Source organism: Protopterus annectens, chromosome 9.part0 (genome assembly GCF_019279795.1).
Source record: "Protopterus annectens isolate FY-2018-M chromosome 9.part0, PAN1.0, whole genome shotgun sequence".
Classification (NCBI taxonomy): domain Eukaryota; kingdom Metazoa; phylum Chordata; order Ceratodontiformes; family Protopteridae; genus Protopterus; species Protopterus annectens.
This window is the reverse complement of record NC_056743.1, coordinates 1568745532-1568759689: the sequence shown is the minus strand read 5'-3', so window position 1 is coordinate 1568759689 and position 14158 is coordinate 1568745532. Positions and strand designations below refer to the sequence as shown.

General features: G+C 42.2%; 1 protein-coding gene across 4 annotated transcripts in view; it reads left to right on the top strand.

Annotated features, from left to right (window-relative positions):
• The window catches only part of LOC122812188 (titin homolog), a 409355-nt gene that overhangs the window by 142418 nt on the left and 252779 nt on the right, over positions 1-14158 (top strand). For all 4 annotated transcript variants that reach the window (XM_044084514.1, XM_044084513.1, XM_044084511.1 and 1 more), the window contains exon 2: positions 3445-4180. In XM_044084514.1, coding sequence (XP_043940449.1) covers positions 3556-4180 — 625 coding nt within the window. In that variant the 5' untranslated portion in view covers positions 3445-3555. The remainder of the gene's footprint in view (positions 1-3444; positions 4181-14158) is intronic.

The following is a 14158-nucleotide window of genomic DNA, read 5'->3' as shown; positions in this document are numbered from 1 at the left end:
TTTTTCCTCTCTCTCTCTCTCTCTCTCTCTCTCTCTCTCTCTCTCTCTCTCTCTCTCCATCATAAGGAAGTACCTGTAAATCTGTGTTACACAGAGGAGCAGGCCCTCTGATCCTTCACTCTTTCTAGTACTTCATTTCCTTAGGAATCTAACCATGTAGGCAGATTTTTTTCCCCATCAGAATTTAAAGCTGTGCTGCAGTTTGCATATCTGACTAACACGAAGCGCAGGGACACCCCTCCCCCATTCCATATCTGGTGAAAACAACCAAAGGATGTCGTAGGCCAGAAGTGGCCAAATGTACTTTTCTGCTTTGCCCCATTCTCCTGAAATTCATCAAGAAGATGAAACTTAGACCAAAGTTATCCTAGCTTATTAGTCTCTGCAGATACTTCCACTTTCTGCTTTATCTGTTAGTGAAGCCTTTGAGACCAACCCTAAATCTGCAGTACCATCCATTGGACAAGTATTCGGTACGAAGTACTCCTTGCAGCGTGCTTGTTGGCTTCTGTAAATTCAGTAGATTCGGGTGACCCTGCTTATTTCTTGGAAGTCTAGGATGCTGCTCTCCATACAGACTGCGTAGAAAGGGTTATCTGCTTTTTCTGCTCCTATCCCTGCAGCTTTCTTTGCTATTGGTTTTTGAGTTGCTTTAAACATTTAATTTGGTTGCAGTTTCCAGTTTTATTTTTGAAGTCTAAAACATTTCAGGGGGATTTTTTTTGTACCCTTGACTTTGAGACTGTGCCTCCTTGGGATTTGTATCTCCTAAAAAAATCCAACAAGCACGGTCAAAACCAGTGGCTGCTACAGAATTAAAATTAATTTGGAAGTCACTAACTTCAGCCAGAATGTTAAAACCCTACATTTTTGAGCCTCCCGATTTGGTCTTTCTATAGGATGGTTGCACTTTGTAAAGTTTTTGCTGAATCAAATGCAAGTCAGTAGATTGATTTGCCTGTCTTTCTGGCTTGCTTTAACCTTAGGATGTACTGTTTTTTATTTTTATTTAGTATTTGTTTACTGGGAAAGTCCGACTTGTAACAAAGCCAATTTTCAGGGGAGGCTCTGGGAGAAACACTCAAGATGCATGTCTTTAATGTGGGAGGAAACCAGAGCACCCAGAAGAAACCTGCACGAACGCGGGCAGGACATGCAGACTCTGCACAGAAGGCACCCCAGCAGAGAATCTAGCAGGAGCGCCTTTTGTGAGGCGACAACCCTACTGCTGCACCACTGCTCTATCCTGCATTGATGTCCGTTGCTAGCTAAAGTACTGTGTGGGCAAAGGTCCTTATAGTCCTTGTTTTTTGGGGCAAAGTATGTGAAGTATATTTTTGCCAGGCAAAGATCTGCTTTTGGGGCTACCATTTTGAAGCGTGTTTTCCCAGGACCACCCAATTGGAAAAGCTGTTTTTAAGTGTAGTGGGTAGGCTTCTAATGAGAGAAAGTTGCTTGTCATAATAGTTATGTACAGGTGGTTTCATTCTTTGCCGCCCAACAATCTTGACCACCTTGGCTGAGATGGTTGTCCGTTTTATATTGACTTGGTAAATATTTTATCTTGAGAGGGAGGCAAGTATGATGCTTCATGGCATGGGACATGGTCTGAACCACCCAAGAAAGTTTGAAATGACAAAATCCTAATGCCTGCTGTCTTAGCTGTACACGTTTAGAGGATAGATGTGTTCCTATAGATTGATCATTGCTGTAAGCACATTCTTTAGTTTTGATAATATGTAATAATATAAATTTTTAATTTCTTTTGCAGAATGACTTTGTAAGGAATATGTGAAGACTTGAATCTTGGGTTGACTGACTAGAAGCTTCGTCCATGCAGAGTCCAGTCTAGTGTTTGCTCTCTTAAAATGAGGAAACTTTTATTCCAGAAGATGCAGTTTCTACTGCTTAAACCGCAGTGTTTAAATTGACAGCATTTGTAATCAATCCCCCAGCTTATAGTTTGAACAAGATACAAACTGGGTGGTTTGTACATGGGAGTTAGGGTGTGGAAGTTTCACTGTGAAACGGCTCCCTTAAGCTTTTCAGGCACAGTAACCCACTGGGAGGTTTGAGCATGGGAGTTGGGGCAGGGACGCAACAACTCTGTCCTAGTTTTCAGGTATAGTAACCCACTACCCCTTTGTCCTGGGCTTGAACCTTTGTATTTAGGTACTCCTCTTGAGCTTGCTCCCCCCAGTGACTTATTGCCTGCAAGCCTCGTGTTTTTCACCTCCCCCTGTCTGATGCTCCAGGCTCTTTTTGAAAACATTTCTATCTTTGTTTGTATATTAAATAAATGTACCATGTTGCTGGAAAAGCAGAAATGCACCCTACCATCTGGTATAAGCTGTTAAGGTTTGAAAAGTGTAAACCATCTTTGGGTGCAGCTACTGTTGCCATATCCATTTTAATGGGTAAATGGAAAGCTGGAACCCTTTGGATTCCCTCTGTTTGCAGAATGACATTTGACTAACACTTTGTTTAAAGGCAGTAATACCTTCTTTTTGTGCAGTCTGATAAGATTACTTGTATTCAACCCCCTCCCAAGCATTTTGCATCATTAAACATTTGACACGTATGGTGGCAGTTTACTTATTCCATTGCCTTTCATGCATGGTTGCCTAATGTATGTGTCCATGTTTATAAATTCAGAAAAAGAACCCCCTTAAAGTTGGAGCATTTTCTGTCCATAATTTAACATTTTAGTATAAAGGTGATCGTACCCCCATGGTCTCCAGTTGGGCTGTACTGGTATGCATTGTAGATTATTTCGATTTGAGTGTGGGTTTCCTTTGTGTAAGCTCCTTTCAAAAGGCCATTAACAAGTGTGTACTTGAGCATCTTCATTTCAGTGTTTAATGTTTATAAACAAATCCAAATATATACAACTTTCTAAATGATGGAACATCCATGTGTTTTTTTTTTTTAAATTTTGACTTAACATTTTTGGAACTAAATAATGCTGTCTGGCTTTACATTTTCTATTTACTTTACTGGTATGCAGTATAGATTTTCCATTTTAGGACAAGTTAACTTTTATGCGTTTCTAAAGGTATTGCGTCACCACAAAATTATACTTGAAAGCTTAGTTTGAAATGTTGTACCGGACTTGGCAAACAGATTTTATGCCAAAAGTTCTTTACCATTATTGCACGAGTTTTATGAGTGAAATTAAGGATTAATGTGAACGTCTACCAAGTCACCTTAAACTTTTGTAAAGTTTAATGGTGCTTTCCTTGACTGCTGTTCCAGGCCTTATTTGTATTTATGGATACCCCCATTCGAAACAGATGGCCCAGAGTTCGGATAAAGTGGGTAGTAAACCAATGATTCCATTTTAGAGATCTGATTTAAAGTAAATATTCTAGTTGCATGGATATAGCAGCTTGTGTGAACCAAACTTTTTTAGAAGAGCTTCACTGTTTGTTTTTTTGTTTACAGCACTTTTTAAAAGAACATCCTGGCACCAGTTGAAACTTGCTGCATAGAGTCCAGCTTCCTTTTCAGTCCATTAGGCCCAGCATGAAATAAGACTCCTCTGGTGCAACTGAGATGGAGGTGCTTAACACCACTAATGCATCTGAAATGGAGACCCTTGTCAATGGTGAGAGTGGTCAGCAAGTTAAACAGGAAAACCAAAGCCTGCAAGAGACACCTGCAGCATCACCAGTAAACAAAAAAAGCAATGTTAAAACAGCAGTAGTGAAGCCTAGGACTGTGAAAAGCACCACAGATGGTTCAACAACAACAAAACAAGGGACCTCAAGCAAACCAAGCTCTCCGTCCAAACCAGCACCTCTACGTAGTAAGCCTACCAGTGGGACCACTAAACCTACAGCTGATTCTAGCAAGACCAGTAGTGGCACCAAAAGATTGAGTGCTGTTGGCAAGACAGACAGCAGTGCAGGCAAAAATCTAACAAATGGAGTACCTAAAAGGCCTGCTGCACCAGATAGGAAACTGCCACCTGTGTCTCAATCCAAGACAAAACCAGCAAGCCTGGCACAAACAAAAGACAAAAATGCATCTACAAAGATAATTAATGGGCCCTCCGGTACCACTGAAACTCAAGATAAAAAGGTAGATGCAGGTACAGAAAAGACAGAAAAAGTACAAAGTGTGAAGAAATCTACAAGTACAACTTCCAGCACAGCAAAACCGAAGACCAACATAACAGGTATGCTTTGCATTCATTACTCTGTACTAGGCTAAGCAGAAGTTTTTAGCTGTGTTTAAAGGACTGTGGATATGAGCTAATGACCTGGAATCTGGTTAACAGCCCAAAACACAAGTATTATATTTTCTACCATTCTAATACATAAAGATCTATGACCATTGTGAAGATTGCCATGCTGAAATTATTTTTTTTCATTTTACTTGAAGCAGATTTGGTTCGTCTAACATGATGCGACCTAAACTATTGTAAAATGGGTATTCTGTTTAGTGGTGATTTGACTCTTGGGCTTATCTATTTTGGTATAAGGCTGATCATTTCTGGTCATAATTTTATGGGATGGTTCTATTTTTTCTTTAGTGCAAGAGAGGTGAAAACAGGTCTTCAGAGGTGTAGTTCCTTAATTCATTTCAAGGAAGACAAATAGCTGCTTGTCACTTGATTTTGTTTTCCACGGAAAAACACTAACATGAGTAACTTTTGTACTGCGACTCACTGGTCTTCATGTAAAGTGCATATTAGCAAACTTTTCCAGAGTCGAAGGTGAAGCTTTACTAACCTCAACAAGATCATCTCTGGAGGAGGTAGAAGTATTGGAAGTAACGTACAGTGAAACCTACAAAATCTGTGTAGCAGACTGCGAATTCCTTTTCAGACACAAGGGTCATTGTAATAGGAAAAATGATGAGGGAAACCTGATCTGTGGCAGGAAATTGGATGGAAATGGGGGGGACTTGGTAATGGGTAAAAATATTAACTGTGTCTTACCTGCAATCCTGTTTTTCTGTAAACTAACCTTTATTCGTGTGGACGTTACAGCTAAAATTGCTTCAGAGGTTATGTACTTTAATGGTAAATGCCTAGCATTTAAAATTAACAGCCAGTAATCTTCCTAGATGAAAAGTTTTTGAATGGTTTCTGAATTTTACAAGCTTGCAAGAGGATTTAATTAAGGAACATGCTGGGCAGATGTGGAAGTATGTGATTGTACACACTGCAGCCACTGAGTTTGATTTTATTTTCTACAGTGGGCATTTTTGGAAACTGGAGCGTGGGTATAGGACTATAGTTTTGCCTTGTGTAGTAGTAAAGGGTGGGCAAAGATTTCCAAAACTGGCTTTAATCTCTCCCTCATAGTTGACTGATTTTATTTTTCTGAGAGCCAGAGATTCTGAAATCCAGGTTTTAATGCAACGGGGTAGTACTGCCTCAGAAGTCTTGCCTTCTAAAGAGGTTGTGAAGTGGTGATTTTTATGGTTGGTGTCCTGGTTGTGGATGTACGCTCGTCTGTATGGTTGGTGATCAAAAAAAATGTTCTGTGAGGTCTTGATATTTAGAATTTCTCTGTTTTAGCTTAATATTAATAGTTTGAGATGAAGAGAAGTATGATCTTAGGTGTATGACTGCCCTTGTCTGTGCCGTTCACTTGCATGTGATTAAACACCTGCAGGTTAAAAGTAGAGGATATTTAATGGAGCCCTTCCTTTCAAATGTGTAGAATTTAGAGCCAGAGTACGTTTGTCACTCGGAACGGTCTGTCCCATATTGTAGTGCAGTCTTGCTATCCCAGATCTTGGAGTTGCAAAGTTGAGAACAGCGTATGTTAATTGTTCTCTAGTTATTTTTGGAAGGGAGCAAACCCCCATCTCCCATGTGGTGGCTATACTCTTTTTTATATCCCTTATACTTTGTATATGCTGCAAGATTCCCATAATATGAAGAAAAAGGAGTACTCAGATGCACTGATCTGTCTTTATGCATGAACTAATTTTTGTGCAGTCTCTTCTAGGACTTGCACAAGTCTAGGAATTCTCAGCCTTGAACTTCAAGACTTTTCAGTGGATCTTGTCTGAGTGACAAAATAATGCAGGCAGTCTCCTGTATAGTTGAATCTTGTGCAGTTTGTGATGAATGTCCTTAATGCAGCTGCTGCGAAGGATCTCCTTCATTTTTAAATTTAAAATCTGATGTCAGTCTTCATTTATTCCTTGACATATAGATTGTTTAAAACATCAGAACTGACTGTGCTGATGCTCTTCGTGTTTCACTGTTGCACTCATCACATTTGGGTTATCCCTGCCAGGCTAGCCCTCAGTTGGCTCGAATTTGAAATATAAAATTGCTTTGATAAATAGTCAAAAAGCAGTAGAAAAGACAAATAGTAAAAAAGACTGACCGTATAATCCAACGCAGCTTGTATATCTGTTAGCCTGTATCTCACTGAAAGTGTAATTCTATACATGTGGGAATACATGCCTACTTCCATAATAGTTACAAAAATATTACATAAAATACTATATACAGAATACGTATGTGTATACATCTAAGTAACCGTATATATTTATATCTAAATAGATTTTTGATTTTTAAGATGGGCATTATAGAGCACATGTCATTCAATCCAGGTGTATTATATGCATATAATCGAATTTGTCATATTAATTTGCTCTTTCGAGCTCTATTTCTAATGGTCCCCCTCATGTTGGTTACCCATTGATCTAGAATCCAGAACTGGAATTCGTGATTGGAATATTCTGAAATATGCTTAGCTAATGTATTATCTTGTTTGTTTACCTATACTATATATGTTCATATATTCTGTCTTAGTCCACGTATTGTTTTGCCAACATAAAAGCAAGGACAATATTGACACTTAGCAAGGTAAACCACCATTTTTGTATTAGTTATTTCCCTTTACTTATCAGATCAATATTGATAGATAATGTTCCGACCAAGATATATTTACAATATGGACAAGAGCCACATTGTTGCATACCCTTCCGAATAGTACTCCTGTTGTGTATACATTCAGACAGATTTTTCAAGTTTTTGTCCCTTCTTGTGGTAAATTTTGGTGCAGTACCTAATTTCTCCAGTAGATCTTTATTTTCTGTAAGTATATTCCAGTTCTTACATGCAATGTTCCTTATATAATGGTAATCCACATTGAATGTTAGAATAAAACTAGACACAAAGGATAAAGTAGCAATAGTTTCCATGCTGTTTGGAGGTATCTCCACTGAAACTACTGATGTATTAGAGTTTACTACTACCCCACTAACATTTTCATCCATAACGTTACCAAGAATGGGTTTATATATACCCCTCTATCTTTTATCTACTACTTCATCCATGATATCTGTAAAAGTACTGGGGTATGCCCTTTTAATAAACATTTGTTTTAAAAGCTGACATTCAATATTAAAGTCTTCCACCTTTGAGATCATTCGTGCCGCCCTTACTAATTGTCCCTTTACCACCGATTTCTTTTGGTGGTTGGGATGGGCACTTGAAAAATGTAAGAATGTGTTTGAATAGGAGGGCTTTCTGTATATTTTTGCCTCATATTTTTTTGTCAATGACATTCTTAATAACGCCTCCAAAAATGTTATTTGTTTTTCGTCAAAATTATATGTGAATTCAAGGAATTCTGTACTTTGAAATATTGAACTAGATCCTTTGCTTGTTCTTCTCTACCTTTAAACAATATAAATATATCGTCCAAAAAGCATGTAAAATGCACCATCTGTCCATTAATTACTTCATTATTAAATACAAAAGACCTTTCCCAATAATTCATGGCTAAGTTTGCAAAACTAGAGCCGCATGGGGAACCCATTGCCACTCCACTTTTTTGATGGTAAAAATTATTTTTAAACATTATGTAGTTGTGACAGAACAATATTTAATAGTTCTTCCACTAGTACTATTTCTGATGGTGGTGCGCCTTTTTCTGTAAGGTTCAAAACAACCCATTCAATACCTAATTCCTGTGGTATTGAGGTATATAAATCCCTTACATCCACAGTTATTAGATTATATTGCTCATTAAATTCTGTATCATTAATCTTTTTTCTAAGGAGCAGGAGTCTTTACATATACCAGTTTCTTTTACTACGTATTTCTTAAGGATTGAATCAACCACTTTTGCGCATGCATAAGTTGAGAATTCCTGCCATCCACAATAGGTCTAAATGGTGGATCCATTAAATTTTTATGGATTTTAGCTGCACCAAATATTGTGGGGGCAATGGGTGTAGGTATAATCATATAATTGTACATGTCAAGATTAATTCTCCCTTCAATAAACCATTAATATGTATTTATCCTATGATTAGCTTGATTATATTCTTTCAGGGAAACCTTATATGACTCGGATGACAGCATTGATTCTATTTTTTCATAATCGACTGGATCCATAAAAACCAGGCCGCCCCCTTATCTGGTTTCATGATACGAACCTTTGTATCCATCAGGTACCTAATGCATTCTTGTTCTTCCCTTGTTAGGTTCCCATTTATTGGCCTCTCCTTTTTCAATAACTCTGTGTCTAAAATCAAGTTCACATACTTTCTCAAAAGTGTATAAAAGATTATGTAAAGGTGGATTGTATGTGCTAGCAACTTCGTTACCAATATTGCCAGGTTCAGTTTTCTCACATACATTTTTAAATCAATTATACAGTGACATTCAATCTTTTCGAAGGAACAAAAGTAAAGCAGCCAGCAGATTTGCTAACTCGACAGGGACATCTACTGAGGAGAAGTTATATATGGAAAAGAGTTTCTGGTAACCGATAAGTTATTAAAAAGTACCTTCAGTTAACACATTTAATGTGAGATTGTTCAATCTCGCCGTTTGTTCTTACACACGGGTTCGGAGCCGATCCTCTGCTCCGAGTCAGCCGCATAGCAAAGCTCTGCATCTTAGAGAAACTCGAGACCAGGCTATATCCCACAATCCTCCCTGCCATTACTCAGATCTAGTTTGCCGCTGCAACGGGTCACATCGTTCAGAGAGCTCGGACCAGAGAAAACTGTTAGACAGATAAAATAGTCTTTCTTTTGTTGTCAAAAGTTCTTGTACTCCTATAGTTTTTTGATATTTTATTTTCTATACTATAGTGTGTGTGTGTGTGTGTGTGTGTGTGTGTGTGTGTGTGTGTGTGTGTGTGTATATTGTAGTTAGTTTTTTATAGGTTTCCCTTTTGGGGCCTACCCTTCTTTAACCTATAGCTTTAATTTCTTCCTTAATATTAGCTAGTGTTAAATTCTCTCTTCTTTACAGTTTGCTGCTATGTCTGAAAAAGTCAAGTCTGGTTTTAAAAGGTGTCGGTGTGGACAGAAAATGTCCATCACTGGCAACCACACTTCCTGCGTCTACTATCTTGGCCCTCTCCACTTGCAAGAGGATTGCTCTATTTGCCATTCCTTCAGTGGGAGGGTCATGACAGACGCAGGAAACTTATTGACAGGGGACTTCTTAAACCTGCTTTCCAGGAGGCCTTGGATAAGTCTGACCAGGCTTCTAAGTCCTCGAAGGGGTCGAAGATGTCGGAGCCCATGTCATCGGCTCAGAGTACATCTTCTAAAGTTCGTTCGCCGGTTCCACAGACTTCGGGGCCGAGCATCGAACGTTTATCTCTCACTGAGCCCCAGGTCTTGGAACCAGTGTCGGAATTAATCCTTCGGTCGGTGCCATCTTCGGCCCCTTCGACCCGATCTTCCAGACCATTATCCAATACTGATGTGGATCATGTCGTGCAGAAACTTATGGAGAACACTGCCCTTTCCAAATTGATTGCAGTTTCTTCCCAATTGGTGTCGAAACTAGAAGGCCTTCCCTCCTCTCCAACAGGTCCTCCTTCGAGACCCACCCAGTCTTCGGAGCCGGAAGAGGATGAGCCGATGATAGTGGCGCCCTCGGTGCCGAAACCGTCCATTGCACGATCGACACCATTTACCGCGACTCCATCGGAACCTATAGGTGAGTCGCGGAGTCTATCTCTCCTTGGTTCCGGGACCGAGAGTCGTGCCGACTCTCCCTCTCGGGGCCTCTGCGCAGATCGGCTCTGCTCCGTCCTCGGGGCCGAGACCTATGGGCCCAGTGTCTTGGATTCTTCCATGTTCTTCAGAACCGGGGGAGTCCTCAACTCGAGGTTCAGGGGTTTTTGACCTTATGAGGAAGGTTTTGTCTACAGACAACCACTTCATCGAACATGTCTTCTCCCTCCCTTAAGGAGCCGCTCTGTTTCTGTTCCCACGACTCATCCAAAGCGTGGAGCACCATTGTCTCGGCCATCCCCAGAGGATGCCCCCTGTTCCTCGGAGGCCTCACCAGAATCTCCCTCCGATGAGGTTCCGAGGAAAAGATTGTGCAAGAGGAGGCACAGATTCCCCACAGGAATCTCTAACTTCTGACACTGACTTGGATGAGTCAGAGGGGTCCCCAAAATCCCCCTCCGAGGATGTCTCATTTGCGGACATCTTGGAGATATTAAAACAGAGGGGTGATTGGCAGTCCCTAGCCCCCACTGAGGACGAGTCTGTGTTGCTGAAGGCATTTGGTGCTCAACCTTCTACCTCCTGGGTTACTCCGCCCTTCAATGAGTTAATGGATTTGATTGCTCGAAGGGCGTGGGAGACACCGGACACAGTGGAACCGGTCCCTCAAACCAAGTAAATTTATTACCGCTCCCCAGGACAAGACTTATCTCACCAAAGGAGTCCCGTTTGATGCTATGGTGGTGGCCGCAGCCACTAAAAAGGAGATGTCTGAGTCTTCCTCTTCTGTTCATCTTCCTAATAAGGATTCTAGGACTATGGACAGATATGGGAAGCGTGTTTTTAGTTCAGCGACTTTTTCCATGCGTTCGCTAAACTATTTGACACATTTTACACGATTACAGAGGGATTTCATCAAGGAGCTGAGAGATACCCTCCAGGGTAACACAGATGCTGCTGTTTCAGATAAGGTAACAGCACAACTTAACACCCTTACCGCCGTAGTGAACTCGTCCATGAGGCTCATCTCGTATGCGGCTGAAGGGTCGAGTAGGGCCGCAGCTTCAGCGATCGCTCTACAAAGACAATCCTGGATGCGGCTGTGCTCTTTTGCAGAAGCCTTCAAGTCTTTCGCCAACGCCCCTTTTGATGGTGCCACTCTTTTTGGACCCAAAGTGAAAGAGACATTAACTCGGTGTTAGCAGGAAGGAAAGACTCTGCTGTCGGAGTCCGTTTTTCTGTTCCATCTAGACCGTACCCCAAAGAGCAACGAGGCGGAAAAATGTGGTTCCGTAGAACTCTGGGATCTTTCCAGGCCACACAGTGAACCCCCCCCCCCAGAGGCAGAGGGGGGGGGGCAGACATGGAAGACGCCGCCCCGGCGGCAGATGGGGTCCGCAGAACCAAGGCGACAGGGATACTATCCCTGGTAAGCCTTTCCAGCACTCCTGAATGGGGGCCCGACTGTCCTGCTCTGGAGGCAGTCGGGGGGTCGCTTGGCTTTATACCCACAGGCCTGGCTAACTCACCTCAGACTCCTGGGAAAAAAGCATTGTAACCAGAGGATACAAAATACCCTTTATGTCAACACCCCAACAAAGAACGTCTCCAGATGTGCCACCCCGTCTGCGAGGCCCAGCAGCAATAGAAATTTCAAAGCTGCTCAAAAAGTCATTTAGCCAGTCCCGGCGGACCAAAAAGGATCCGGAACTTACTCAAGGTTCTCTTTAGTTCCAAAAAAGACAGGGGACTGGAGACCCATTTTGGATCTCAGCAATTTCAATACCTTCGTGAAGAAGGAAAAGTTCCTGATGGTCACGCTTCAATCGATCCTTCCATTTTTGCAGAAGGACGACTGGATGTGCTCGATAGATCTCAAGGACGCGTACTACCACATCAAGATGGCCAGTCCGTCCAGAGATCACCTGCGCTTCCAGCTGGGAGCCAGTCATTTTCAATTTCGAGCCCTGCCCTTTGGGCTCACCTCAGCCCCCAGGGTATTCACCAAATGCATGGCAGTGGTAGCGTCTCACTTGAGATGTCTAGGATTCCGGGTGTTTCCCTATCTGGACGACTGGCTCCTCACCGCCCCCACAGAGCGTCGCCTCATACAAGCCATACAGTCAACCTTTGTTCCCACCTAGGGATTTCCATAAACTTCGAAAAATCTGTCTTACTGCCCTCACAGCATATTTAATTCATCGGAGCAGACCTAGATATGCGCTTAACATTGGTAAAGCTCCCTCAAGTAAGGGCTTCATCCCTCAAGGAACAGGTTCTTCTTCTACTGCAATGCAGGAAAGCCCTGGCCAAATTGGTGTTGAAGGTTTTGGGACTCATGGCAGCGTCCCTAATTGCGGTTCCCATGGGGAGATTGCACATGAGGCTCCTCCAATGGTTGCTGTTCACGCAGTGGTCGTTCCAGCAGTTACCCCTAACGCACGAGATTCTGATAACAGATTCTTGCAAGCGAGACCTCTCATGGTGGGTGTCCAGTCAGGCTCTCACTATGGGTCGTCCATTTGTTCTACTGAATCCGACGGCCACTATAACCACAGACGCTTCCCTGATAGGGGGGGGGGGGACTTTTTCAGGGAAGAACAGTCCAAGGGGAATGGTCCAACATGGAGTACAACCTGCACATAAACGTTCTGGAAATGAGGGCGGTGTTCTTGGCGTTGCAACACTTTCAAACCCTCCTACCTCTAGGAACAGTAGCAGTTCAGACAGACAACATGTCTGTAGTCTGGTACATAAACAAACAAGGGGGAACCAGATCTTACCCATTATGCAGAGAGGCCATGAGAATTTGGCAATGGGCAGAGTCCACAGGTCGCTTTCTGATAGCAACGCACATCCCGGGGTCATCCATCGCCATTATGACAGGTTGAGCAGAGCCATCCTGTTACCTCACGAGTGGTCCCTCAAACTACAGGTGGCGGAAAGAATTTTCCAAATGGGGCCAGCCTTGCTGCGATCTATTCGCCTCCCCGATGAATACCAAATGCAGAAGCTATTTTGCCCTTCTACCCCCTCCAGGGGATGTCCCCAGGGATGCACTGATACACGATTGGCCCCCGGGTCTCCTATATGCATTCCCACCTACCCCCTTGATTCCCAAATTTCTTCAGAAAGCCATGAACCTGGAAAGGACAATTATACTCATAGCCCCATTCTGGCCTCGACAGATATGGTTCCCCTTTCTTCGAGCCCATCAAACAGTGGAACCGTGGATCCTGGACCCAGTACCAGATCTACCAACACATTCGTTGGGAGTTCCTTACCCGTCTCTTCCATCCCTCAACAGTCTCTTCTATCCTTCAAACTAGCAGCTTGGCTGCTCCACTTCCCCGCCTAGCCAGGTCTGATCTACGTTCTCCGGCAGTTCAACGCATTTTGGTTGCCTCTCATAAGGCTTCCACCACATAACTCTACAAGAGTAAATGGAAACGCTTTGTGTACTGGGCATCTAGTCAACACTTGGACCCCCTGGTTGCTCCTTTACTTAAAGTTCTAGAATTTCTATCCATCCTTTTCCACAAAGAAGCCTCTACTTCCACACTAAGAGTACAGTTGGCGGCCATATCCAACTTCCATGTTGGTGAGGACGGTTCTTCTATTATGTCCCACAGGCTTTGTAAGGCTTTTATGAAAGGTTCCTTCCATCTTCGACCGCCCGTCAAGAGACCCTTTATTCACATGGAATTTAAATTTGTTGTCGTCACAACTAATGTTGCCACCCTTCGAACCAGCCTCTTCTTGCCTCCTGAAGTTTTTGTCGTGGAAGACTCTTTTTCTTGTAGCGGTTACTTCAGCTCAGAGAGTGTCAGAGCTGCAAGCACTGTCAATTAAACCGCCTTACTTAATTTTCTACCCAGATAGTTTCTTTACGAACAAATCCGTCCTTCCTAAGGTATGTTCTGTCATAAATATTAATCAGTCCATTGAACTCCCTACTTTCTTCAAAAACCATACCAGCAAGTTGGAATATATGCTGCACAAGTTAGATGTCCACAGACAGCTAAGATTTTATTTGGACAGGACTAAAGACTACAGAAAACTTTTTGTTGCATTTGCAGACAATAAAAAGGGCATGGTTACAAAACGTACGCTTTCTAAATGGCTTACTGATTGTATAGCCTTTGTGTATTCTAAGTCAAATCAGGCCTTACCCACCAAACCTAAAGGCCATTCTACT